The following is a 27,864-nucleotide window of genomic DNA, read 5'->3' on the forward strand; positions in this document are numbered from 1 at the left end:
TTTATTTGTCTGGCTACTGGGATGGTCTCTTTCCGAATGTTCACAATTAAAGAGGTGGTTTTCCCAGTGGATGGCTAACCTTTAATGGGACAGTAAATTAATATAGCACACAGGTATACCTGGTGTTGTGGTGGTACATATCAGACATTATTTATGGTTCTGTAAAATATTGACTGTTATTTCTACATTTTAATATAGTACTGTATATCTTTAGGGTCCTTGCGAAAAAGAAGAGATCATTCAACAGTTACAGTCCTTCCCAATCCTTCATCAAGCAATCTAGTCAGCTCCATTTCTCCCTAAATAACTGTGCTTGTGGAAGTTTATTTGCTTCAAGTACCCACCCGTTCCGTTTTGAAATAAGTGACCACTACTTCCACAATCCTCAGAGGCAGAGAGGCAGATTATGACTACTCACTTTCTAAATAATGTTCTTCCTCAAATACCCTGCTACTATCCTGCTAATTAAGAAATAGAGTACGGTAGAACACACATTTTTCATCCAGTTATGTACATGATGTGGAGATGCTGGTGTTGTACCGGGGTGAGCACGGTAAGACGTCTCACCACACCAGATTAAAGTCTAACAGGTTCATATGGAATCTATAATGTGGAGATGCTGGTGTTGGACTGGGGTGGGCACAGTAAGAAGTCTCACAACACCAGATTAAAGTCCAACAGGTTCATTTGGAATCACCAGTTTTCGGAGTGCTGCTCCTTCAACAGATGTCTCATCTGATGAAGAAGCAGCACTCCAAAAGCTCATGATACAAACAAACCTGTTGGACCTTAACCCAGTTATATATATTCACATGATATATACTACTGCGTGTTAAGAATTTCAGGTTTCTTTGAAGCTGTCATTTAGAACAAATCACTCCTTCACTATATATTTTTTAAAACAGTAAACGAATTAAGTGTTATGATGAGGTAAGTGGAGCAAGGTCCATGAAAAGATCAACCATGATTTTATTGAATGCAGAGCAGCTCGGGAGGTCTGGTGCTGTACTTCTGCTTCTAGTTCTTATGTTCTTGTAACTGTTTGACTGATATTTGGACAGCAGAGTGAAAATGGCAAAAATTGCTGGAATTTTACCGGCACACCAGCCCGAAGCTCATATGACCCCGTAAGAGAATGCCATGCTGCACACCTCACCTGCCCTAATTCTGGGGCAAATGTGCCATTAAAATTTGGCCAATGTGTCTGGGTGGATTTTTGAGGAATTATAGAGGAAAGAAGATTCTATAGAAACTCGAATTTTTGGTTTTGAATTTCTATTCTGCACAAAGTGACAACTTTCATGAACTGCTTTTACAGGATATTAGGAGACGATTTGCAGACATACATCCCAAAAGATTTTAAGCAACAGCGTAACTGGAAAAGCACCAAGACATACACACGCACAGTCAAGTGAGTGCTTCAGTGAACTGACTGTGGAAAGAGCTTTAACCAGTTACACAGCCTGAAAAAAAATCACCATTCACAGTGAGGAGAAACAGTACACGTGTTGTGTGTGTGGATGAGACTTCAGTTGATCATTGAACCTGGACAGACACAAAGACACCCGCATCATGGAGACACCATGGAAATGTGGGGACTGTGGGAAGAAATTCAGATACCCATCAGAGCTGGAGATTCATCAACGCAGTCACACAGGGGAGAAACCATTCATCTGTTTTAAATGTGGGCGGGGATTCAGTAATTCATCCAACTTATTGAAACACAGACGGGTTCACAGTGAGGAGAGGCCATTCACCTGTTCTGACTGTGGCAAGGGATTCAAATCCTTATCAGTGCTAGAGATTCATTGGCGGATTCACACTGGAGAGAGGCCATTCACCTGCTCCGAGTGTGGGAAGAGATTCGCTCATTTGTCCAACTTTCTGACACACAAGCGGGTTCACACTGGGGAGAGGCCTTTCTCCTGCTCTGTGTGTGGGAAGAGATTCAGTGATTCATCCAGTCTGCGGAAACACAAGCAAGTTCACACTGGAGAGAGGCCTTTCTGTTGCTCTGTGTGTGGGAAGAGATTCAGTGATTCATCCACCCTGCGGAAGCACGAGCGAGTTCACACTGGGGAGAGACCATTCATCTGCTCTGACTGTGGGAAAGGATTCACTCGGTCGTCCCACCTGTTGGTGCACCAACAAATCCACACAGGGGAGAGACCTTTCACCTGCACCGTGTGTGGGAAGGGATTCAGTGCATCATCTACCCTGCAGAACCATCTGGCAGTTCACACTGGGGAGAGGCCATTCCCCTGCTCCGTGTGTGGGAAGGGATTTACTCAGTTATCTGCCCTGCTGCGACACCAGGCAGTTCACACTGGAGAGAGGCCATTCCCCTGCTCTGTGTGTGGGAGGAGATTCAGAGATTCATCCACCCTGCGAAAGCACGAGCGAGTTCACACTGGGGAGAGACCTTTCACCTGCTCTGACTGTGGGAAAGGATTCACTCGGTCATCCCATCTGCTGATGCATCAACGAGTTCACACAGGGGAGAGACCTTTCACCTGCACCGTGTGTGGGAAGGGATTCAGTGCATTATCTACCTTGCAGAACCATCAGGCAGTTCACACTGGAAAGAGGCCATTCCCCTGCTCTGTGTGTGGGAAGGGGTTTACTAGGTCCATCAGTCTGCAGAAACACCAGCGAATTCACTCTGGAGAGCCTGTTCACCTGCACTGAGTGTGGGAAGGGATTCATTCATTCCTCCAGCCTCTGGAAACACCAGCGAGTTCACACCGGGGAGAAGCCATTCACCTGCGCTGAACGTGGGAAGGGATTTGCTGATCCTTCCAACCTGTGGAAGCACAAGCAAGTTCACACAGAGAGAGGCTGTTCACCTGCTCCGTGTGGGAAAGGATTCACAGACATCCAAGCTGCTGAGACACTGGCAATCACACCGATTACAGACCTTTTAAATACTCTGCCTGTGGGTGTTAATTATATAATTTGGGGTTTAGTATACACAAGCAGTGGACATTGATTTACATGAGCACATATAAAGATACACTTACTGACAAAGCATGGAATGGTTTGGGAATTATATACTTGTAATATTTCACTCTGTGAATAAATCTGTACTAAGTAAAAATTGGTTCCACTTTCTTCCTTCACTATAAGGCTGTCAGGATTATAATGTGGTGACAGAGAATGTTTAAAAATACACAAAGTTTCCAATCTGGCTTGTTTGAGAAGGAATAATGATATCTTTGATAAAAATCAGAAGGGAAAGATGCACATTGTCTTAAAACGACACAAACAATTTGACAGTTTAAAAGTCCTGCTTCAAGATACAGGAGCAGATGATGAAGAGTTTACAAGACTCATACAAGAGACTAGTGGAAAGTGTACAATGTTTCAAAATTGTTGGAGGATGCCATCACATCCCAACAGTAAACCTTCCCTTTGCATTTGGGGCTGAACCTGTGGCACCAGCTGAGTTTCTGAATGATGAGTTTTGAGATGTATGTGAACACATGAACATTTTGGTCATGAACACGGCAGCTGAAAGATGGATTCTGTGAAAGGAATCAAGCAGTGATCGATTAAATGTTGCAGAAAATCTCAGCTGATCAGCTAAACTTCAAATTGATAACTGCGCTGATATGGACAATTCACGTAAAGAATTCACTTCAGTTGATTGGAGAGTATAATCCCTGTCAATTGGTCTATGGGAGAAATTCCAAATGACCCTCTGTGCTGGATGATAGCCTTCCTCATTTACAAGGATGATAATTAGTGCATTTTTTTTTTATTTATTAGCTGATTGTTTCAGTCGTGCTTGAGCTAAAAAACTATTGCAGATCTTAGAAGAGGGGTGTCTTATACTTAATTTTGTACAAAGACCATCATGTTTTTCTTTTTCTTTTGTTTGTGTGTGTTGTTACAATTAGGGTTGAGAACATTAACAAGAAATCCAAACACCCATTACAAGATTCCAGATTTTTAAACAAAATCAAACTTCACTGTATATAAAATATTAAAAACCAGCTCAATGAATTATATTTTGTAAAGATTTATGCTGTAAACTCAGTTCTGACTCCAAACATGAACTCTATTTTCACTCTCTAGAGATGCTGCCAGACCTGCTGAGATTTTGCAGCATTTTTCCTTTTTTGTACTTTTTAAACCCTTACTCTTTGACAAGCATGCCCTTATACTTAATATCTTGAACGTACATTCAATTCTGTTCCTGGATCTCTCAAAATATATGTCAAAGCTCCCAGAATTCATTTTAATTCCCCTCAGTATTCCAGCTGTACTCCAGGCTCCAAGATTTCATGAGGATTCTATTGATTCTGTTCGTTTTCAGCTAAATAACTCTCCAACTTTCCTTTGAGTTTTCAAAATTGACTCAAAACATGGACTCCTCAATCCAAGCATGGGCTTCACTGCCTTCCTGCTGAGGGATTTGAACATTGGGAACACCCATGGTTCCGAATGACCTCCTCAGCTCCCGCTCCCACAGCTGGTTCACGGCCCATCCCACACACAGAGCAGGTGAACAGCCTCTCCCCACAGTGAACTCGCTGGTGTCTCAGCAGGGTGGTTGATATACTGAATCCCTTCCTACACACAGAGCAGGTGAACAGCCTCTCCCCAGAGTGAACTCACTGGCGTTTCAGCAGGGTGGTTGATATACTGAATCCCTTCCTACACACAGAGCAGGTGAACAGCCTCTCCCCAGAGTGAACTCACTGGCGTTTCAGCAGGGTGGTTGATATACTGAATCCCTTCCTACACACAGAGCAGGTGAACGGCCTCTCCCCAGAGTGAACTCGCTGGTGTCTCAGCAGGGTGGTTGATATACTGAATCCCTTCCTACACACAGAGCAGGTGAACGGCCTCTCCCCAGTATGAACTCGTCGATGTGTGAACTCATCGACCCTCTTGTAAACATATAATAATCTCTGAAATATTACCTATTGCCTGTCTCCCATTATACCTTTTGATGCAGTTTCCCAATCTATCTCAGAAAACTTGCCCCTCATATTTTAGTTTTCTCCTGTGAGAAACACCCGGATAAATTAAACAAAAGAACCATATAACTATCACAGCCCATCTCCATGGCAATGTCACATACTTTGGTGGGGTTCCAAACAGAATTACGAATTTACTATCTTTGAACTTACAATGTGCCTTCACTCTTGTGATCCTTGTGAAATCTGAAGACAAGAAATGTGCTCTTCCAGGCTCAAAGATCATCAGCCCACTGTAGTCAACGCCGTGAGTCCAGCCAGTCCAGCATCAAGAAACCTTCTGACTCTCCCCATTGACCAACTGGGAGAATGAACAAAATGCAGTCCTGGACATAAGTGAGAGCAGAAACAATAACAGCAGAATCCAAACCCTGGAATCACTTGTGAACTCGCTGGTGTCTCAGCAGATGGAATGAGTGAACAATTCCATTCCCACGTTGAGAGCAGATGAACGACGCCCTACTCTGTATGAACTCGCCAGTGTTTCCGCAGGGAGGATGAATCACTGAATCTCTTCCCACACTGAGAGCAGGTGAACGGTTTCTCTCCAGTGTGGATTCGCTGGTGTGTCTGCAGGTTGAAAAGCCGGGAGAAGGCCTTCCCACAGTGAGAGCAGCTGAACCGTCTCTCCCCAGTGTGGATTCGCTGGTGTATCTGCAAGTTAGATAACTGAGCGAATCCCTTCCCACATTGAAAGCAGGTGAATGGTCTCTCCCCAGTGTGAACGCGCTGGTGTATCTGCAGAGCGGATGAATCACTGAATCCCTTCCCACACTGAGAGCAGGTGATTGGCCTCTCCCCAGTGTGAACCCGCTGATGTCTCAATAGGTGGGTTGACATGGTGAATCCCTTCCCACACACGGGGCAAGTGAATGGCCTCTCCCCAGTGTGAACTCTCTGGTGTGTCAGCAGGTGGGATGAGAGAGGGAATCCCTTCCCACACTCGGAGCAGATAAATGGCTTCTGCCCAGTATGAACTTGCTGGTGTCTCTGCAGGGTTGATGGATCAGTGAATGCCTTCCCACACACAGAGCAGGTGAACGGCCTCTCCCCGCTGTGAACTCGCCGGTGTCTCCACAGGTGGGATGAATCACGGAATTGCTTCCCACACTGAGAGCAGGTGAACGGTTTCTCTCCGGTGTGAACTGGCCGGTGTCTCCGCAGGGAGGATGAATCACGAAATCCCTTTCCACATTGAGAGCAGGTGAATGGTTTTTCTCCAGTGTGAACTCGCTTGTGGGACTGTAGGAAGGAGAGCCGAGTGAATCCCTTCCCACACTCAGCGCAGGTGAATGGCTTCTCCCCAGTGTGAATGCGCTGATGGATTTCCAGTTGTGACGAAAACCTGAATTCCTTCCCACAGTCCCCACATTTCCATAGTTTCTCCATGGTGCTGGTGTCCTTCTGTCTCTCCAGGTTGGGCGATCAGTTGAAGTCTCATACACACACAGAACACATGTACAGTTGCTCTTTTTTGTGAATGGTGTGACTTTTTTCAGGCTGTGTAACTGGTTAAAATTCTTTCAACAGTCACTCAGGTGTGTGCATGTTTCAGTGTAAAGCTCTTTCCACAGTCAGTTTGCTGGAACACTCTCACTCAGGTGTGTGTGTGTGTGTGTGTGTGTGTGTGTGTGTGTGTCTCTGTGCTTTTCCAGTCACACTGATGTTTGAAATCTTTTGAAGCCAACACGCTGTGACTCTGTCAGATCTAGATGTGATGTTTGAGATTTCTGTCTGTGATTCCTCCTCTTCTGATATCCTGTAAAAACAATTCACAAAAAACATCACAGTCAGAACAGACAATTCTAGCTTCTGTGGGAACATTCTTTCCTCTGTCATTAATGAAAATCTGCAAATCTCCATCCCACAAATTCCCCCTCCATTCTCACGCTGCCGTATCTAACATTCAGCTACCCAACACTCCTGATGGTGCTGATTCAGGATGAATGACATGCTCACTGCTTCCTGTCCTGGACACCTAGGTCATAACAAATAGAGTTCTCCTATCTACAGAGACTAAATAGTCTGGTTCTTCGGAGTTCAGAAGAGTGAGGATGACCTTATTCAAACATATAATTTCATTTGATTTATTATTGTCACATGTACTAACATACAGTGAAAAGTATTTTTCTTGCGTGCTATACAGATAAAGCATACCATTCATAGAGAAGGAAAGGAGACAGTGCAGAATATAGTGTTACAGTCATTGCTGGGGTGTAGAAAAAGAGCAACTTAATGCAACATAAGTCCATTCAAAAATCTGACAGCAGCAGGGAAGAAGCTGTTGTTGAGTCGGTTGGGACATGACCTCAGACTTTTGTATATTTTTCTCAATGGAAGAAGGTGGAAGAGAGAATGTCTGGAGTGCGTGGGGCCCTTAATTATGGTGGCTACTTTGGTGAGGCAGTGGGAAGCGTAGACAGAATCAATGGATGGGAGGCTGGTTTGTGTGCTGGATTGGGCTACATTCATGACATTGTGCAGTTCCTTGTGGTCTTGGGCAGAGCAGGAGCCTGTACCAAGCTGTGATACAACCAGAAAGAATGCTTTCTATGGTTCTATCTGTAAATCTGTGCGAGATCCTGAGGGAGTTTGATAGAGTAGATGGTGAGATATTTTCATGAGTGGAAGAGTCTCGAACAAGCTACAAGTTAAAGGCCAGTCATTTAAAACTGAGGTGCAGAGAAATGTCTTCTCACAGAACATGGTGAATCTCTGGAATTCTCTGCTCCAAAGGATGGTAGAGACTGAATCATTAGAAGTATTTAGAATGGAGGTGGATAAATATTTGATAGATTGAGGAATAGAGGGCAATGGGGAAATGGCTCACAAAAGGAGGCCGGTATAGATCAGCTCTGATTGTATTGAACGGCAGGGTCGCTTGAAGGGCCTGGTGGCCTCTCCTGCTTCTATTTCTTGTGATCAGTTGCTGCAGGTCCCAGTTTCCGCCCAGATTGAGGTAAGGAATGGAAAGAGGCAGAATGAAAGTGTTTTACTCACAGATGTTGGAGACGGGGAAGTTTGAGCTGGCTGAAGATCAATCTTCATTTACACAAAGCCCGCGCTCTGATTGGCTGGAGGACCAGAGTCCTTCCGGTCCTCCCACACTTCCCATTGGGCAGCACCTCAGCGTGAAGGTCAAGGTTCGCCCCTCTCCTTTGGACATGCGCAGTCCCGGTCCGGGAGGGAGGGGGAGGCCACCGAGCGGCTTCTCGCTCTGGCCGGAGCCGCCAGCCGCGTGTCTGGAAACCTTGGCTCGAGGAGGGCAACAATGGGTGAGGGCGGGGCTCCCGAGTCCGCGCGTGCGCACTGGAAATCCTAGGACGTCACCGCGGAAGAGAGTGATTCCTATTGGCTGATACAGAGCTCCATTGTGACGTCACAAGAGTTGTCCAATGAGCTTCAGAGTGAAACCTCCTCCTCTGGGCAACATCTGGGAGGAAATCAATGTCTCCCCCTTTCCATTTCTTTCCTCATTCTGGGGGAAATTGGGGACTTGCAACAACTGAAGGGTAAGGAAGTGAATCCAGTCTGTATATTCCACACATTTTTAGTCCAGTCATATGGGCATAGTTCTGTCTGGCAGCCTGCATGGAGATTTTCAGCTAGTGACGTTTGCTACCAAATAAAGCTGTTGGACTTTAACCTGGTGTTGTGAGGCTTCTTACTGTGTTTACCCCAGTCCAACGCTGACATCGCCACATCCAGGACAGGAAGCAGTGAGCATGGATCTGTCAATCAGCCTCAATCATCAACTTCAGGAGAATTGGGAGGGTGAATATTAGATACAACAGAGTGAGAATGGAGGGAGAGTGTGTGGGATGGAGATTTGTAGCCTTTGTGGAATGAGAAAGAAACAATGTTTCATAGAAACTGGAATTGTCTGTTCTGAATTTCGATCCTGTACTGATACTGATGACATGTGTCAACTTGTTTTACAGGATATTGAAAGAGGAATCACAGGCTGAAATTTCAAATGTCAGGTCTAGATCTGGCAGAGTCATATTCCTTGGAACCTGAATATCATCGGCCATTGAACCTGGAAGGAGATTTGAAAAGATTTCAAACATCAGTGTGATTGGAAAAGCATCAACACACTTCCACATTCAAGTGAGAGTGTTCCAGTGCACTGACTGAAGAGCTTTAACCAGTTACACAGCCTGAATAAATATCACACCATTCACAGTGGGGAGAGACTGTACACGTGTTGTGTGTGTGGACGAGGCTTGAACTGATTGTCCACCCAAGGCAGAGGCAAGGACGCCTGCATCATGGAGAAACCATGGAAATGTGCAGACTGTGGGAAGGGATACAGATACCCCTATCTGCTGGATGCTCATCGGCGCAGCCACACGGGGGAGAGGCCGTTCATCTGCTCTCAATGTGGGGAGGGATTCATTCGACTCCCCCACCTGCAGTCGCACAAGCGAGTTCACACTGGAGAGAGACCATTCACCTGCTCTCAGTGTGGAAAAGGATTCACTGTGTTATCCACTTTGCAGAGACACCAGCGAATTCACACTGGGGAGAGGCCATTCACCTGCTCTGAGTGTGGGAAGGGATTCAACCAGTTATCCAATTTGCGGACACACCAGCGAATTCACACTGGGGAGAGGCCATTCACCTGCTCTCAGTGTGAGAAGAGATTCACTCGGTTATCCGACCTGCAGGCACATCAGCGCATTCACACTGGGGAGAGGCCGTTCACCTGCTCTCAGTGTGGGAAGGGATTCACTCGGTCATCTGACATGCAGAAGCACAAACAAATTCACACTGGGGAGAGGCTGTTCATCTGCTCTCAGTGTGGGAAGGGATTCACTCAATTTTCCAGCCTGCGGACACACCAGCGTGTTCATACTGGGGAGGGTCTGTTCATCTGCTCTCAGTGTGGGAAGGGATTCACTCAATTGTCCAGCCTGCAGAGACACCATCGTGTTCACACTGGGGAGAAGCCATTCACCTGCTCTCAGTGTGGAAAGGGATTCACTGGACAATTCCACCTGCAGAGACACCAGCGAGTTCACACTGGGGAGAAGCCGTTTACCTGCTCTCAGTGTGGGAAGGGTTTCAGTCAGTTATCCAACCTGCGGAGACACCAGCGAGTTCACATGGGGATTGGCCATCCACCTGCTCTCAGTGTGGGAAGGAATTCACTCAGTTCTCCCACCTGCTGAGACATCAGTGAGGTTACACTGGGGAGAAACCTGCTCAGTGTATAAAAAAGAGTTCAGAATTTCATCACAGCTGCTGAGGCACCAACAAGTTCACAGGGGTTGGATTCTGCTGTTATTGTTTCTGTTCTCACATCCAGGACTGCATTTTGTTCATTCTCACAGTTGGTCATTGGAGCGGGTCAGAGGGTTTCTTTCTGCTAGACTGGCTGGTCTGAGCCTCCAGTGGGCTGATGCTCTTTGAGTCTTTTTGTGAATACCTTGTTTTAGATTTCACAAGGATCACAGAGTGACAGGGTGTTAGGAAGGTCAGAGATATTTAGTATTTCTGTTTGAAACCCCCTCAAGTGCCCATCCAATTTCCTTTGTAATTGTTCAGTGTCTCCATTTCCTCCACCCTCGTAGGCAGCAAGTTCCAAGTCATTACCATTCGCTGCATCAAAATATTCTTCCTCACATTCTACCCCCCGCATCTCTGACCCAAAACTTTAAATCTCTGACCCCCTCGTCCTTGTCCCATCAGCTAATGGGAACAGATTTTCTTTGTCCATCTTATCTAAATCTGTCATAATCTTAACCATCTCTTTCAAATCTCCCCTCAACCTCCTTTGCTCCAAGGGGAACAACCCCAGTCTGATGTCGACAATAAAGAACAAACTAACGAATATGTTAATACCTGAAATCAAATGGGAATGTTTAATTTCTGTTTTAAAGATATTGTGAATATATTGTCCTGGACAATAATGAAATTGGGATAACTCACCTTGGGTGTGGTTGAATGGAATATATCAATCTGGTATCCACCTTTTAATTAGTGAAAGTCTGGAATGTGTAACTTCAAATCCCTAATAGCACTGTGGATGTATTTACAGGCATTGTAGCAGTTCAAGAAGGCAGTGTTGGGGTTGACCGTGGCCGAGGCAGCTACATACAGACACATATTCTGTTATAATTGAAGGACTGCAGATTGAATGTGAGGCATTATGGGACTGGACTGTCTTGACCATATTCCTGTGACAGCTCAGTTTCTGCAATTATGGACCATTAAAGCTGCTTAGCAGGGCCCCAACAGAGAACCTGGTGAGAATATTTACTGGGAATGAGTCGGAATTAAACTTATCCCAGGACTGGCTGGTGTTCAGCGGCTGAGATACCCAAATCTGTAAAAAGGGGGTCTGACCAATCAACAAACAGTGGTAGGTAGTTGGTTAAGAAATTAAGAAGCGTTCTCAGGCATTGTTTAAATTAATTCATCTTAAATTTGTGATAAAGTGACTGATTTGTGACCCGATAGTCAGTGAAGTGATGGTGTACTTCAAGTAGCACTGGACTGAAAAGCAGACCCTCTGAGAGTAGATCGTAATGGTTATTATCTGACCCCATCATGGCCAGCGAAAAATCAGAGCTTGAGTGGGTATGGGACAGGTCTCTTACCTACCATTTGGAAAGTAAGAACACAAAACCTATGATAAAATGGTTTGAGAATAGAGCCATTTCGAGTCTGGATGACACTTCATAAGAGCTCTGATAAAGGGTCATCCAGACTCGAGATATTGGCTCTGTTCTCTCTCCACAGATGCTGTCAGACCTGCTGAGATTTTTGAGCATTTTGTGCTTTTGTTTCAGATTCGAGCATCCGCAGTATTTCACTTTTATGATAAAATGAGATTTGGAATCCCCTCGATCCTCCCCCAAAACAGAGGGAGTGGTGGGAGAGGGAAAAAAGGGTAAGAATGAAGAAGTCTGGCTTCTGATTCTCCGAGCCCATGTAGAATTAACACAATGAGTGAATCAGTTTATAAAGCACAGAAGTTACCATCCTAACTATAACTGATCAAATTACAATAATTAGGTTGAGGAATGTAACAAAAAATGAATAGATGAAGTTTAAAATCAAGTTTGTTTTGTTGTTAGAAAAGTTTTTTAAAATTATGTAAAATGCCATAATTACATGCCAAGTTTTTTCTGCTCACTCCCCACCCCTTTCGGCTCTGTAGAAAAGTTAATCCTTTCAGCAGTCAGTTGATTTGTTTTTAAATCACTTGGAAACTCGTGTCTATTTTAGTTTATAATTGTGGATTTATTCAAACCAGTTAAATTTGGAAATTTTAAATGTAGCCTGGAGGAATTTGGAATAACTGTGAGAATTCTGTCGTTGTCACCTCAACCCCAGATAAAGAACAAAAATTTTACAGGTGGTAATGGTAATTCAATAAACTGTTTGTCGATTGAATCAGGCTTGAGTGTTGAATGATTCTTCTGAGTTCATTGCCCCCAACACACTGAGTACATTACCACTGGAGACCAGATATTGCCAAAACCTTCAGACAATACAAAGACTCACGAAAGCCAGTGTCCCAGTTTAAAGACTTGTCTTTTATTTGACCAACAATCGAAGGGAAACATTATTGGACAGTGTAATACCTTTCTCGAAGAGAAGTATCCTGATCTCTGCAATAAATCTGACATAAAATGCTTAGGATAGATCAATTCTACATTCTTCATGTCAAATTCTCCCGCCTTTCATTAGTTGTGAACCAATCATTTTCCATACAAAGAAAATCATTAATACTTTAATCATTAATTGCATTTTACCCTCTGACATTCTATGTCATTTAACTTAATGCTGGTAGTGTCTGAAATGCCTAATGGTTTAAAATTTCTCAAACTTATTGGGAATTTTCTCCAACAGCTTGCCATTGCGGAGCTTGGAGTACAGCACTTGTTTCGGGAGTCTTGTGTGGGGCTTGAGGACAATGTGGCCTGCCCATCGCAGCTGGTCTAGTGTGACCAGTGCCTCGCTACTGGGGATATTGGCCCGGGGGAGGACACTCACATTGGTATTCCTATCCTGCTAGGGGATTTGCAGGATTTTGTGCAGGCAACATTGGTGACATCTCTCCAGGGATTTGAGGTGTCTGCTGTTCCCTGTCCATGTTTCTGATGGATACAGGAGGGCAGGGACCACAGCTGCTCTGTAGACCATGAGCTTGGTACTGGATTTGAGGTCTCGGGCTTCGAACACTCTGTTCCTCATGCGCCTGAAGCCTGCACTGGCGTATTGGAGTCACTGCTGGATTTCATCATCGATGTCTGCCCGTGCCAACAGGAGGCTCCCAAGGTGTGGGAAATGATCCACATTGTCCAGGGGCTCACCATGGATTTTGGTGGTCGGGAGGGGGAACAGGAGTGGGCTGGGAGAGAACCTTTGTTTCCCGGATGTTTAGTCTGAGGCCCATTCTCTCACAGGCCTCACTGGAAGCATCAACGATAGTTTGTGGGTAAGTTTAAACTTGTTTATTGCTGTCACAAATAGGCTTACGTTAATGCTACAATAAAGTTACTGTGAAAATCCCCGAGATCAACCTCTGAGTGTGCGCACAGACACACTCAGATTGTGAACAAAGCCCAATCCCTCACTCAAACCAGTCTCCCACTGCCTTGGAAAAGCAGTCATCATTATTAAGTATCCCCATGCACCCCGGACATTCTCTCTTCCATCTTCGTCCATTGAGAAAAAGAGACAAAAGTCTGAGGACATGTGTCAACCGACTCAAAAACAGCTTCTTGCATGCTGTCAGCAGACTTTTGAGTGGACCTAACACATACACCTCTGACTGTAACATTCTGCACTCTCTCCTTCCCTTTGTACAGTATGCTGTCTGTATAGCGTAAGAAACAATACTTTTCACTGTAAACTAATACACGTGACAATAATAAATCAAATCAAATAGGCAATTTTAAATTTAATTTGTGGGACATGGGCATCGCTGGCTGGCCAGCATTTATTCCCCATCCCTAGTTGCCTGAGGGCATTTGAGAGTTAACCACATCACTGTGGCTCTGGAGTCACATGTAGGCCAGATCAATGAAGGACAGCAGATTCCCTTCTCTAAAGGACATTAATGAATCAGATGGGTTTTTCCAACAATTGACAATGATTTCATGGTCATCAGTAGGTTCTTAATTTTTTTTATTGAATTCAAGTTCCACCATCGGCCATGGTGGGATTCGAACCCGGGTCTCCAGAACATTTGCTGGATTAATAGTCTAGTGATAATACTACTAGGGCATTACTTACCCGCCAGAGCCAGCGTACTGCAGCCTGATGACTGAGATTGGGCTGGTCTTGGTTCTGGCCTGGTGGGGTGGGACATTAAAAGCTTCCAACTGGTCGAGTTGGTTAGCTCGACTCCAGCGGGAGCTTCATGGCACTGGGGTGGCGTGTTGCTGCAGGGAAGGTGGGGATGAAGGTTGGCGTGATGATGCAGCTCTGTTTAACCCCAGTTTGCACTCGTACCAATTCTCTCACTGTAGTAAGGATGTGATTGCGCTGGAGGGGGTTCAGAGGAGGTTCACCGAGATGTTGCCTGGGATGGAGCAGCTGAGCTATAAGGAGAGACTCGATAGGGTTGGATTGTTTTCTTTAGAGCAGAGAAGGCTGAGGGGAGGCATGATTGAGGCGTATAAGATTATGAGGGGTATGGACAGGGTGGATAGGAAGCAGCTGTATCCCTTATTTGAAGGATCAATAATGAGGTGGGATCATTTTAAGGTGAGGGACAGGAGGTTTTGGGGGATTTGAGGAAAAATGTTTTCACCCAGAGGGTGGTGGGAGTCTGGAATTCACTGTCTGGGAGGGTAGTAGAGGCAGGAAACCTCACAACCTTTAAAAAGCACATGGATGAGCACTGGAATGTTTTGACAGTTCAAACACCATCAGCCAAGTGCTGGAAAATAGATTAGTGCAAATTTAGTATAGTTTTGTCAGTGCAGACGCGATGGGCTGAAAGGCCTCTTCTGTACTGTATGACTCTATGATTTGTGAACTCGCTGGTGTTTCTGCAGTCGGGATGAGTCAGTGAATCCCTTCCCACACTCAGTGCAGGTGAACGGTCTCTCCCCAGTGTGAACTCGCTGGTGTGTCCGCAGGGCAGATGATGATCTGAATCTCTTTGTGCAGTGAGAGCAGCTGAACGGTCTCTCCTCAGTGTGAATGCACTGGTGGGACATCATTAGCTGAGAGCTTTTGAAATCCCTCCCACAGTCGGAGCATTTAAAGGGTCTCTCCTGGGTGTGAATGACATTGTGCCTCAGCAAGTAGGGCAACTGACTGAAATCTTTCCCACACACTGGGCAAGTGAACGGCCTCTCCCCAGTGTGAACTAACTGGTGTCTCCGCAGGCCTGATGCCACACTGAATCCTTTCCCACACACAGAGCAAGTGAACGGCCTCTCCCCAGTGTGAACTCGCTGATGGCACTGCAAATCAACTAACTGAGTGAACCCCTTCCCACACACAGAGCAGGTGAAAGGTCTCTCCCCAGTGTGAAATCGGTGGTGTCTCTGCAGACTGGATAACCGAGTGAATCCTTTCCCACACTCAGAGCAAGTGAATGGCCTCTCCCCAGTGTGAACTCGCTGGTGTCTCTGTAAATCAATTATCTGAGTGTATCCCTTCCCACACACAGAGCAGGTGAACGGCCTCTCCCCAGAATGACTGCGCTGATGAATTTCCAGCTGAGATGGAAAACTGAATCCTCTCCCACAATCCCCACATTTCCACGGTTTCTCCATGGGGCAGGTGTCCTTGTAACTCTCCAGGTTAAACAATCAGTTAAATCTCACACAGAACACAGGTACAGTCTCTGCCCACTGTGAATGGTGCGATGTATTTTCAGGCTGTGTAACTGGTTAAAGTTCTTTCTGTACTCAGTGCACTGGAACACTCTCACTCAACTGTGTGTATGTATCTCGCTGCTTTTCCAGTCACATTGATGCTTAAAATCTCCTTAAGCAGATAGAACAGAGAAACATTTCTCCTTCTAGATTCAAAAGTCGATGATATTGAGGTCCTGACGAATTGAGTGACTCTGTCAGATGTTGATGAGGCGTTTGCTTTGATATTTCTGTCTGTAAATCCTCATCTTCTGATATCCTGTAAAAGGAGTTCACAAATGTCATCAGTGTCAGTACAGAACAGAAATGTAGGACAGACAATTCTAGTTTTCTATGGCACATTCTTTCCTCTCTCATTCCACAAAAGCTGTAAATCTCCATTCCAAACACTCTCCCTCCACTCTCATTCTGCTGTATCTAATATTCACCCTCCCAATTCTCCTGAAGGTGCCGATTGAGGCTGATTGAGAGATCCATGCTCCCTGCTTCCTGTCCTGGACACAGAGAGCTGAAAATCTCCATGCAGGCTGCCAGACAGATGTCTATAATACTGGATAAAAGCGTAATATACAGGACATTATTACTTGAGTAGTGGTAGAACGGGGATTTGAGGAAGATTAATATCTATGTAGGCAGAGCACATATCTAGAACTGAGGATGGTGAAACAGATGTTCAATAATTTCAAACTGAAATTGGGTGGGCGCTTGAAGGAAATAAAACTTGCACAGGAATGTTGATAGAGGGAAAGAAAAGGACTGATTGGTTTGTTCTGCAAAGAATCAATCTGCGGTCTATAAGGTGATGTGGAGATGTTGAGGTTGGACTGGGGTGGGAGCAGTGCTCCGAAAGCTCATACTATCAAATAACCCTGTTGGACTTTAACCTGGTATTGTGAGACTTCTTACTGTCCATAAGATGTACAGGTTAGGTTGATTAGCCATGCTCAGTTGCCACTTAGTGTCCCAGGATGTGTGGGTTGGGGGATTAGCAGGATAAATCCATCGTACTACAGGGAGAGAGTCTCTGAAGAATGCTCTGTTGGAGAGTCAGTGCAGACTTGATGGGCCGAAAGGCCTCCTTCTTCACTGTAGGGGTTCCATGACTCGAGTTGCCCAATAGACTGCTGTGCTGCTGCAGTAATATATTATAGAACTAGAAATAATAAGAAATGGAAAGGGGGTGGGGGAAGGAAAGTGTTTTACTCACAAATGTTGAAGACAGCAGCAAATTTTAGGTTTTCTGAAGCTCAATCTTCATTCACATAAAGCCTGTGCTCTGATTGGCTGGAGGACCAGAGTTCTTCCAGTCTGTCAATCAGCCTCAATCAGCACCTTCAGGAGAATTAGGAGGGTGAATATTAGATACAGCAGAGTGAGAATGGAGGGAGGGTGTGTGGGGTGGAGACTTACAACTTTTGGGGAATGAGAGAGGAAAGAATGTTCCATAGAAATTACAATTACCTGTTCTGAATTTCTATCCTGTACTGACACTGATTATTTTTGTAAAACCCTCTTACAGGATCTTATAAACTTATAGGTGGCACAGGGAGCAATCCTGTGATTACAACCCAAGAGGTCTTGCTTTTTAACTTTCTACCTAACTCCCTTAACTGCTGTTTTAGGACCTTGTCCTACTTTTGTACCAATACATACTATGACCACTGGCTGTTCACCCTCTCACCTCAGAGTGCTTTCTGCCCTTTTAGAGACTTCCTGGACCCTGACATCAGGGAGGCAACACAACATCCTGGAGTCTCTTTCGTATCCACAGAAGCACCTATCTGCACCCCTAACTATTGTACCTCCCTGCTTAACAACAAAGCCAGCCGTGGTGCCAGGTCTCTGGCTGCTGTATTTATCCCCTGATAAGCTTTACCTCCTCCCAATAGTATCCAAAACAATATATTTGTTAGAGAAGGAGATGACCACAGGGAATTCCTGTACTGACTGCCTGCCCCTTCTAGCACTCACCCATCTATCTGCCTGCACCTTGAGTGTGACCATGTCTCTAATGCTCCTAACTATGACACTTTCCACCACCTTCACGCTCCTAAATGTATCCAATTGCTGCTCCAACCTCTCCATGCAGTCCGTAAGGAGCTGCAATTGGGTGCACTTCCTGTAGACGTAGTCATCCGTGATGCTGGAAGAATCACAGATCTCCCACATCTCACAAGTGCAGCACTTAACCCCACTGACTGACATTTCGAACACCAAATAAATTATTTAAGAAAATTTATAAAACTCTTACCTTCACTTCTACCTTCTTGCAATTTTTTTAAAGATAAATGGGGGTTGTTCTCCTTGGAACAAAGAAGATTGATAGAGGTATACAAAGGTACATGGATGTGTTGAAGTTTACATGCTCTTTATACACATGTACAAGCTTTATGGGTCATCCAGTCTTGAAACATTGGTTCTATTCTCTCTGACGTGGAGATGGTGATGCTGGACTGGGGTAAACACAGTAAGATTAAAGTCCAACAGGTTTATTTGGTAGCAAACTCCACTAGCTTTCAGAGCACTGCTCCTTCATCAGGTGAGTCGGAGTTCTATTCACAAACAAGGCATATAAAGACACAAACTCAATTTACAAAATAATGGTTGGAATACAAATTTTTACAGGTAATCAAGTCTTAAATGTGAGTGGAGAGAGCATTCTATTCTCTCTCCGCAGATGCTATCAGATCTACTGAGATTTTCCAGCATTTTCTGTTTTTATTTCCCCTTTCTTTCCTTCTTTGTCACCGCTCTGCCTCATCAATAAGACATTGGGACTCAGAGGATTGATGCAGTTTGATGGACAAGTTGTCTCCATTCTGAACAATGGGGAACAAGCTCCTCCCTCTCAATGACATCATTGCCCTCCACAAACATGGCGGCCACACGTGCGCACTGCTGCATATTGCCCCGAATAAAGATGGTGAACATTAACCCGGGACGAACATGAGGAGCTGCAGCCCTGCTCAGTACAAACTGGGTCCGGGAAGCTCTCTTCCGCGGTTTGCGGCTTACACAACACGCTTACGCAGCGTTTCCATCCACCTGGGCGATCCATTGCTCTCTCCGTACCGTCAATCACTAACAGATTTCCGAGCCCAAAACAAAAGCTGTTTTCCATCGCCATTACTCACACTACGCATGCTCCAGGCAAAGCTGACCCCGCCCCTCATTCGCTCCTATTGATTGGACCGACCGACTGTCCCCTCTTCCCATTGGTCCTTGCTGCCGTCACTCAGCCGGGCATTGTGACGGTTACTTGCTGCTTGACCAATAATAAGAGTCTGAGTGTAACAAGATGACACACACAGGCTCCAGTACAATCACAGTGGAGATGGAGCACAGAGAAAACACAGCAAAGCACTAATTTAATCTGAGTGTAACAATGAAATGTTTGTTCAAGTAATAAGAAACAGGTTGCAGTATGTTAGTGAACACAGCATTAGATCCAATGTAATGATAATACAATCAGTATCTAGTGCACATAACCAAAGTTTAGGCTTCATTTGATAGTGCGAGTGAGTCGTGGTCTATTAATGTAATATATTTAAATTCTGGTGTGTGTTACTCTGCCACTGTCATTATCAGACAATGACCTATCTGTTATTCCAATCCTGCTGTCAGACTTTTTACTGTATTTTACAACTGCAGCTCCTGAGATTGATTGAAAGGTCGTTTTCAGTGTCTCTGAGGTCATTTTAACTGCAGGTAATCTGATATTAGGCCCAACAAACATTCGGTTAAAGTAGGACAAGGTGTAAGGGAGCAATGATATTTTAAGGTGTTTGTGTTATAGCGAGTGTCACTGGGAGGTGAATAATAAAATAGAAGTGGAAACATCATAATAGAGACACATGTGTGACTGACAGCCCGACTGAGAGCTGTTATATTTAAGGCGAGAATAATGAGGATCTCCTGAGATTTCTGATATCTGAAGTGTATCTGTTAGAGGAACTGAAAATAATCAGTTCCTTTTCATGGTTATCTGCAGTTCTCAACTTACACAGATACATAGGAAACAGATCTGACAGCTCATCAAACCCAATGTTTAAATCTTCTGCTTGAGACACATTGTGACTGAAAAGACTAAATATTAAAACCTTAGGGGAGAAACATTCAGACTGTCACAAAGATGAATGAACTATCTAATTAATCCCATTCACCATAACTCTGCCAATATTTATCCAATTTTTTTTGAAAGTTACTATTAAACCTGCTTCTAGCAACTGTCAGTTTGTGCATTCCAGATCATATCAAGTTATTGTGTAAAACATTCTCCTTACCACCCCCTTCAATTCTGTTGTCAATTATATTAAATCTGTGTCCTCTGCTTACAGACCCTCCTACACTTGGGAAATTGATTCTCTCCATTGACAGACCCTCCTGCTCCTGGGAGATAATTTCTCTCCATTGACATTAAATTATTTGTCATTTTAAACACTTTTATTAAATCTCCCCACCATATTCCCTAATCTAAGATGGATAACACATGTTTCTCTTGCCCTGAAGAATTATATGGACTCAAAATGTTATCTGTTTCTCTCTGGACAGATGCCACCGAACCTGCTGGGTTTTTCTGCTTTACTCCCTGTCTTTCCTTGTATAATCAATCAGAAACTGTCTATGATTTTGAACATCTCGATTAAATAGGAACACATGGAGACTGAGAAAGATGCAGAGGAAGGGAGAGACAGAAAGACTGAGAGATATTTTGAGAAAGATTTTAAAAAGTAGAAAGACAAGGTGTCAAAGATAAAAGATGAGAAACAGAGGAAACAAGCAATACAGAGAGAATAATATAGCATATAAGGGAGCAGGCTATCAGTTCTTGGAGCAGAGGGAACTCAGTAATTGATCCACAAACACAGCTGGTTATATCTGTGAATGGAAACTCTGAACAGAAATAACTGGCTCATTTGTAAATGTCACCACAATGTGACCTGTGTGATTCTGCCCTGACTCCGTGCACACATATAGGCTGCATTGACAGATGTTCTCACCAGATTGTGGTCCCTGGATTTATTTTCTGTTCAGAAGTGAGATGTGCGGTTTGGAACAGTCAGAGAAACAGGAAGTTGTGTTATTTGAGGATGAAACAGCCAGCGTCAGTTTGATGTTATCACCGTGAACAGTCTTCCTGCCTGTGAGGGTGAACTCACTCTGACAGCATCAAGAACAACCACACAGATTGCTGCTGGTCTCAGCATTACGTTCACCTCCATTCCCATGTTAAACAATAAAGAAAGGAGATTCTTTGGATTTTTAACACAGTCATTGAATTGAGAGATGGATTGAGGGACATCACTGGGAGAAATGAGGAGGAATTAGGGAACAAATGAGTTTTCCCAAAGAGAGTTATTAGAAGAGAGATTTAAAGTGAGTCAGGGCCTGTCGGACGAAGTGGGAGAGAGAAACAGAGAAGATTGAATCTCCATCAATGGGATGTTTTCTCAGATATCAAAGAGATGAAGTATGTTTGTGCTTTTTCAGGGAGGTAACGAGAGAGAGAAAACAATGAATAAGTTTAAGGAAATTGGAAGGTTAAATGAGAGAGTGTTTGAAAGAAAAAGAGACATTAAGTGACAAAGACAGAATCTGAGAGGAGAGAGGTTGAGTGAATGTGAGAGAGGAGCTAGGTTAGAGTGTGACAGAGGTGGAAGGTAAGTGTGAGTGAACGCCTGGAGAGAAAGAGCAACGTTCAGTGAATGTGAAAGAGATGAGAAGTGTTAAATGATTGAGTTTCTGAGAGAGAGATGTTAAGTGAGTGAATGTCTGAAAGCGAGGAGAACAGGTTCACATACCTAGGGATCACTGAGAATGATCAAAATAAGGAGATGACCCAGAAAACTAACAACGGGAAACTTCAGCTAAACACATCACTCATTCTTAAATGGTCAGTCAGGGCTCTGATGCTGCCCATATAATGGTTAAAGGCTATCAGGAGTGATGTTTATTTAAAAGGATAGTGTGTGGGAAGCACACATCATCAAAACTGAGAATTCTTGGAAACACACTGCAGCTCCTTCTCTATTCATCTGGGAATCAAAATTGTTGTCTAATTGTCCCAGCAGTTAACAGGCTCCTTTGAAGTTCTCCAGCTGCTACGTTAATGCAGACTTCAACCAATTTATTTTAAGCCAGTTTCTGTTCAATAAACCAGAACTCACACACACGCGCACACACACACTAAAATGTTTCAGACTTTTTTGCATTTTTAGTCTGGAAACCTAAACCTGCCGTTTCACTTTCAGTCAGGAACAGATCCCAGTTTTCCACCAATCTTTGACAGCATGTTTCCAGCATTCACCGTTGTTCTTCCTGACTCTAAACACAGTTGTAAAGGAGCTTCTGTTCCATGTCTGGGAGCCCTGAACCATGGAAAAGAGCGACTGGGACACATTTCTTGCATACCTAAGGATTCACCCACATGGGGACTCCGCTGTCAGGGAAAAGTGACAAGAAAGACCAAGGTGTTGTGTGTTCCTCTTAGTATGACCATGAAGGACTGTGTCAAGAATGAAGTTCTGTTTACTGTATGATCCTCCCTCAGACTGCCCTTTCTGAGCTGCAGCTTGGTGATGTTGAACACTCAAATGGAAAAGACAAAAATATACAACAATAATTCAATCAAATGTCTATTTCACATTTATTCAGAATATCAAACCTCAATAGAAGAAAAAGGTCAGAATGAACATAATTCAATCCTGGGTATGATTAACAGCATCAATATGTGTAGAATCCAAACCTTGCAATCTCTTGTGAACTCGCTGGTGTGTTAGCAGGTGGGATGACTGAATAAATCCCTTTCCACAGACACTACAGGTGAACGGCCTCTCCCCAGTGTGAACTCGCTGGTGTTGCAGAAGATAAGATAAATGAGAAAATCCCTTCCCACATACAGAGCAGGTAAATGGCTTCTCCCCACTGTGAACTCTCTGATGTGTCAGCAGGTTGGATGACTGACTGAATCCTTTCCCACACACGGAGCAGGTGAACGGCCTCTCCCCAGTGTGAACTCGCTGGTGGTTCAATAGGTTGGATGAACGAGTGAATCCCTTCCCACACACAGAGCAAGTGAATGGCCTCTCCTCACTGTGAACCTGCTGGTGAGTCAGAAGGTTGTATGAACGGGTGAATCCCTTCCCACATTCAGAGCAGGTGAACGGTCGATCCCCTGTATGGAGCTGCTGGTGTATCAGAAGATTGGATGAATTAATGAATCCCTTCCCACAGACTGAGCAGGTGAAGGGCCTCTCCCCATTGTGAATTCTCTGGTGGTTCAGTAGGGCAGATGGACGGCTGAATCCCTTCCCACACACACAGCAGGTGAACGGCCTCTCCCCAGTGTGAGTATATTGGTGTGTTAGCAGATCCTTTTTGTTTTTAAAGCTCTTCTCACAGTCAGAACAATTAAAAAGTTTGTTGTCAGAGTGAACAAGTTGATGTGTCTGCAGGTGGGATGACTGAATGAATCCTTTCCCACACACAGAGCAGGTGAACGGTCTCTCCCCAGTGTGAATGCGTTGGTGTGTCAGCAGATCTTTTTCGCATTTAAAACTCTTCTCACAGTCAGAACATCTGAACAGTCTCTCATCAGTGTGAACAAGTTGGTGTGTCACAATGTGAGATGAGCGAGTGAATCTCTTCCCACACACAGGGCAGGTGAACGGCCTCTCCCCAGTGTGAACCCGTTGGTGTGTCAGAAGGTTGTATGAATGGGTGAATCCCTTCCCACAGACGGAGCAGGTGAATGGTCTCTCCCCAGTGTGACTGCGCCGATGAACTTCCAATTGTGACGGGAAACCGAATCCCTTCCCGCACTCCACGCATTTCCATGGTTTCTCCATGGTGCTGGTGCTCTTGTGTTTCTCCAGGGTGGATGAACAGTTGAAGCCTTTCCCACACACACACACACATGTATATAGTTTCTCCCTGCTGTGAATGGTGTGATGATTTTTCAGGCTGTGAAACTGGTTAAAGCTCTTTCCACAGTCAGTTCACTGGACCATTCTCACTCGGGTGCGTGTTTGCCCCAATGCTTTTCTGGTCACACTATGTTTAAAATCTTTGCCCACAGAATAGACAAACATTTTTCCTTTCACATTCAAAGGCTGATGATATTCAGCTCCTGATGAACCAAATGGCTTTGTCAGACGTGATGTTCAGTTTGCGTTTTCCATCTGCCAATCCTCCACTTCCAATATCCTGTAAAAAGTTGAGAAAAGTCATCACCGTCAGTCCAGGATAGAAATTCTGAACAAACAATTCTAGTTTCTCTGCAGCATTTTTTCCTCACCTGTTCTCCCAAATCTGTAATTCCCCACCCCACACACGCTCCCCCTTCCCTGGGCTGAAATCCAAATCTATCTCACCATCTCCACCATTTCTTTCCTCCACTCCCAGTTTTCTCCCTCCCTCTTCTCTGTCTGGGTTCAGTTCTCCAGCTCCTGTCTGCAGACTGACAATAAAACCAATGGATCTTATTGGGGGTGTTGGGGTCTCCAGCGGGTGTTTGTGAATCCTCCCCACTCACCTCCCAGGGTTTCCTTCCTTCCCAGAGATCAGAGTCCTCATTGATTTGAGGCCAAAGTGTAACCTCTTATTTATTGTCCCCTCCCCCATCCTCTGATGTGAACCATCCTCCAGTGGCTGAGCCAGGATGGGGCCGTTAACCTGGGTCTGTTCCCGGGAGGGAGGGAGGGAGAAGCCCCGCAGCTGCAAACCAGGGAGCTGACAATGATTCTGAAGGGTTTGCGGATCCACAAAGTGTTTCCACACCCTCCCAGCCACCGCCTAACGCTGACTCCGCTTCTCCGGGACAAACAAGCGCCAAGGACAGCAATGACACTGCGCATGCTCCACATCACAATGCCCAGGCACTGATTGACGGCGGCTCCAGACCAATAGGAACAGGGGGGTGGGTCTGGAGGACTGAGCAGAGGAAGGGGCTGGTCCTCCAACCAATCGGAGTGAATGAGGGGCGGGTCTGGAGGATCGAGCTGGAGAGGCTGGTCCTCCAACCAATCAGAATGAAAGAGGAGGCGTGACCTGAAGCATGCGCATTGCGGGTAATGGCGACGGATGAACAGTTTTAGTTTGAAAGCGAGATCGAGCCGAGGTAGAGGGTGACGTGCGGGGAACGATAAATATGGCGGGTAGGTGGAGAGGCTTCTTAAACATGCTGTTCAAACCCAAACCCCGAAAAGAACTTTCCGGTTCCGCCCCCCCCGTTTGTACCAAATGAAGCCGCAGGTGGTAGTGTTGGGCCCGGGCTGACTGCCGCCATTGAGGCTGAATGTGGGAGGCCGGTAGAGATTGTGAATGAACAGTGAAGCCCTGACGTCACAATGGAATGGGTGAGAGTGTGGCGTCACAATGGAAGTGGATGAGCGTGATGTCACAGTGGAATGGGTGAGGTTTCCAGATGAGTTGAGACTGGGGTGGACTCGGGTGATGGCACTGACATGTGGCCTGGTGTCACAGTGGTTAGCGCAGCTGCCTAACAGCGCCAGGGACCCAGGTGGAATTCTGGCCTCGGGGCACTATGAGGAGTTTGCACATTCTCCTTGTGGCTGTGTGGGTTTTCCCCAGGTGCTCCAGTTTCCTCCCATAGTCCAAAGATGTGCAGGTTACATGGATTGGCCATGCTAAATTAACCCTTGGCATCAACAGGATTAACAAGGTAAATACATTGGATAAATGGGGATGATAGGGCTTGGATGGGATTGTTGTCAGTGCAGGCTCAATGGGCCAAATGGCCTCCTCACACTAGGGTTTCAATGAATGAAGATGGAAATAGGCAGTCTTGATGATGATGTGGACATTTGGCTGGGAGCTCGTCCTAGAGTGAAATATTTCACCAGGGTTGTGAACAGCCTAGTTCAACCTCAGACAGTTGCCAGGAAGCAGGATAGAGTTGCTGGTGATGACGTGGAGTTTGTGATGGGGACTGAACACAATGGGTTCAGTCTTCCCAGTACTGAAAGAAATTTCTGTTCGTTAATACTGGCTATCAGACAAGTCAAGACGTGAGTTGGAGGGGAACTTGGAGTTGATGATGTTCACATCTACCTGCTCTCTTGATCCTTTGAGATGGTGGAGGTTGAGGGTTTGGGAGATTCTGTCAGTGTTCTCATTGAGTTGTAGATGTATAAAATCCCTCTCCTTCATCCCCGATCTCTCCTATTTCTCTGTCTTTTTCCATAGTGCCCAGACTGGAGGTTTTGCAGTTTGGAAACTGAAACCAAGCTTGGTATCAGCACCTTATGGAGCCACCAATTTATTGCAATCTGAATATCAACGTGTTTTGAACATGGAAGAAAATAGCACCATTCACAGTGGAGAGAAACTATACACGTGTTCTGTGAGTGGACAAGACTTCAGCCAATCATCTGACCTTTTGGAACACAATTGCAGTCACAACAGAGAGAAACTGTTGTGGAAATGTGGGGACTGTGAGAAGGGATTCAAATCCCCATCCTTGCTGGAAATTCATCTACGTAGTCACACTGGGGAGAGGCCATTCACCTGCTCCCAGTGTGGGAAAGGATTCACTCAGTCATCCAGTTTACATATTCACCAGAGGACTCACACTGAGGAGAGGCCATTCACCTGCTCTGTGTGTGGGAAGGCATTCAATCGGTCATTCAGCCTAGCCTTGCACAAGCGAACTCACACGGGGGAGAAACCGTTCACCTGCTCTGTGTGTGGGAAGGGATTCAATCAGTCATCAAACCTAGCAAAGCACCAGCGAATTCACAGTGAGGAGAGACCATTCACCTGCTCTGTGTGTGGGAAGGGCTTCAAAGCATCATCCATGTTAACAAAACACCACCGCGTTCACAATGGGGAGAGGCCATTCAGCTGTTCTCAATGTGGGAGGAGATTCGCGCTGTCAGCCAACCTGCTGACACACCAGCGAATTCACACTGGGGAGAGGCCGTTCATTTGCTTCCAGTGTGGGAAAGGATTCACTCAGTCATCCAGTTTACATATACACCAGAGGACCCACACTGGGGAGAGACCATTCACCTGTTCTGTGTGTGGGAAGGCATTCAGTCAGTCATCTAACCTAACATTACACCAGCAAGTTCACACTGGGGAAAAGCCATTCACTTGCTCCCAGTGTGGGAAGGGATTTGCTCGCTCATCCAATCTCCTGATACACCTGCGAGTTCACACTGGGGAGAGGCCGTTAACTTGCTCCCAATGTCGGAAGCGATTCACTGACTCATCTCACCTGCTGGCACACCAGCGAACTCACACCGGGGAGAGGCCTTTCATCTGCTCCCAGTGTGGGAAGGGATTTGCACACTCAGGCAATTTGTGGACACATCAGCGAGTTCACACCGGGGAGAAACCGTTCATCTGTTCCCAATGTGGGAAGGGATTCAGTCAATTATCCAACCTAGCAATACACCAACGGATTCACACTGGGGAGAGGATGTTCATTTGTTCCCAATGTGGGAAGGGCTTTGGTCACTCACACACGCTGCAGGCTCACCAGCGAGTTCACACTGGAGAGAAGCCATTCACTTGCTCTGTGTGTGGGAAGGGATTTAGTCAGTCGTCAAATCTATTGAAACACCAGCGAATTCACAAGGAACTATTGTGATTGAATTTTGCTGTGAATCATATTCAGACTGAACCATGTCCATTTGGGTCTGGTTCTGCTGAATTGAAAAGTGACTCCAGCCCTGCTACAGGTGTTAATGTAGTTCGTCTGAGAATGGGAGGATTTGGGGTCAGGAAACTCACAGAATATGTCAGATCAGGATTGGATGGAGCCACACAATTTATCATAACCTAAACAGTGGAGAATTTTGAACCTGGAAGGAAACAACACCATTCACAACCACAGTCACATTAGGGAGACAGTGGAAATGTGGAGACTCTGAGGAGAGACTCAGTTACTTGTCAGAGCTAGAAACTCAGCAGTGCACTCACACTGGGGGGAGGCCATTCACCTGCTCTGAGTGTGGGAAGGGATTCACTCAGTCTTCTGAGCTGACTACACACCAGTGAGTTCA

At 45.3% G+C, this 27,864-nt stretch overlaps 3 protein-coding genes across 3 annotated transcripts in view; 1 reads left to right on the forward strand and 2 right to left on the reverse strand.

The window, feature by feature from the left end:
- LOC145335633 (uncharacterized) overlaps positions 1-27,864 on the reverse strand; it is a 198,718-nt gene that overhangs the window by 140,882 nt on the left and 29,972 nt on the right.
- On the forward strand, positions 1,552-27,477 carry LOC145335635 (uncharacterized). Its single transcript, XM_080181438.1, is given in 9 exon segments — positions 1,552-2,685; positions 2,735-2,935; positions 7,988-8,162; positions 9,234-10,091; positions 10,094-10,198; positions 12,250-12,296; positions 13,110-13,277; positions 24,622-24,752; positions 26,042-27,477. Coding segments are annotated over 9 exon segments (4,206 nt in total). The 5' UTR covers positions 1,552-1,572; the 3' UTR covers positions 27,450-27,477.
- Positions 4,776-6,535, reverse strand: LOC145363685 (uncharacterized). The gene has a single exon (XM_080218907.1). The coding sequence runs from the start codon at positions 6,372-6,374 to the stop codon at positions 5,445-5,447; it is 930 nt and encodes a 309-aa protein (XP_080075033.1). The 5' UTR covers positions 6,375-6,535; the 3' UTR covers positions 4,776-5,444.

Source organism: Carcharhinus amblyrhynchos, unplaced genomic scaffold, assembly GCF_965287045.1.
Source record: "Carcharhinus amblyrhynchos unplaced genomic scaffold, sCarAmb.v2.hapA scaffold_39, whole genome shotgun sequence".
Classification (NCBI taxonomy): domain Eukaryota; kingdom Metazoa; phylum Chordata; class Chondrichthyes; order Carcharhiniformes; family Carcharhinidae; genus Carcharhinus; species Carcharhinus amblyrhynchos.

What these genes read in the sequence shown, in the direction of transcription:
- LOC145363685 (XM_080218907.1), bottom strand. Translation starts at nt 6,374, where the DNA reads ATGGAGAAACTATGGAAATGTGGGGACTGTGGGAAGGAATTCAGGTTT.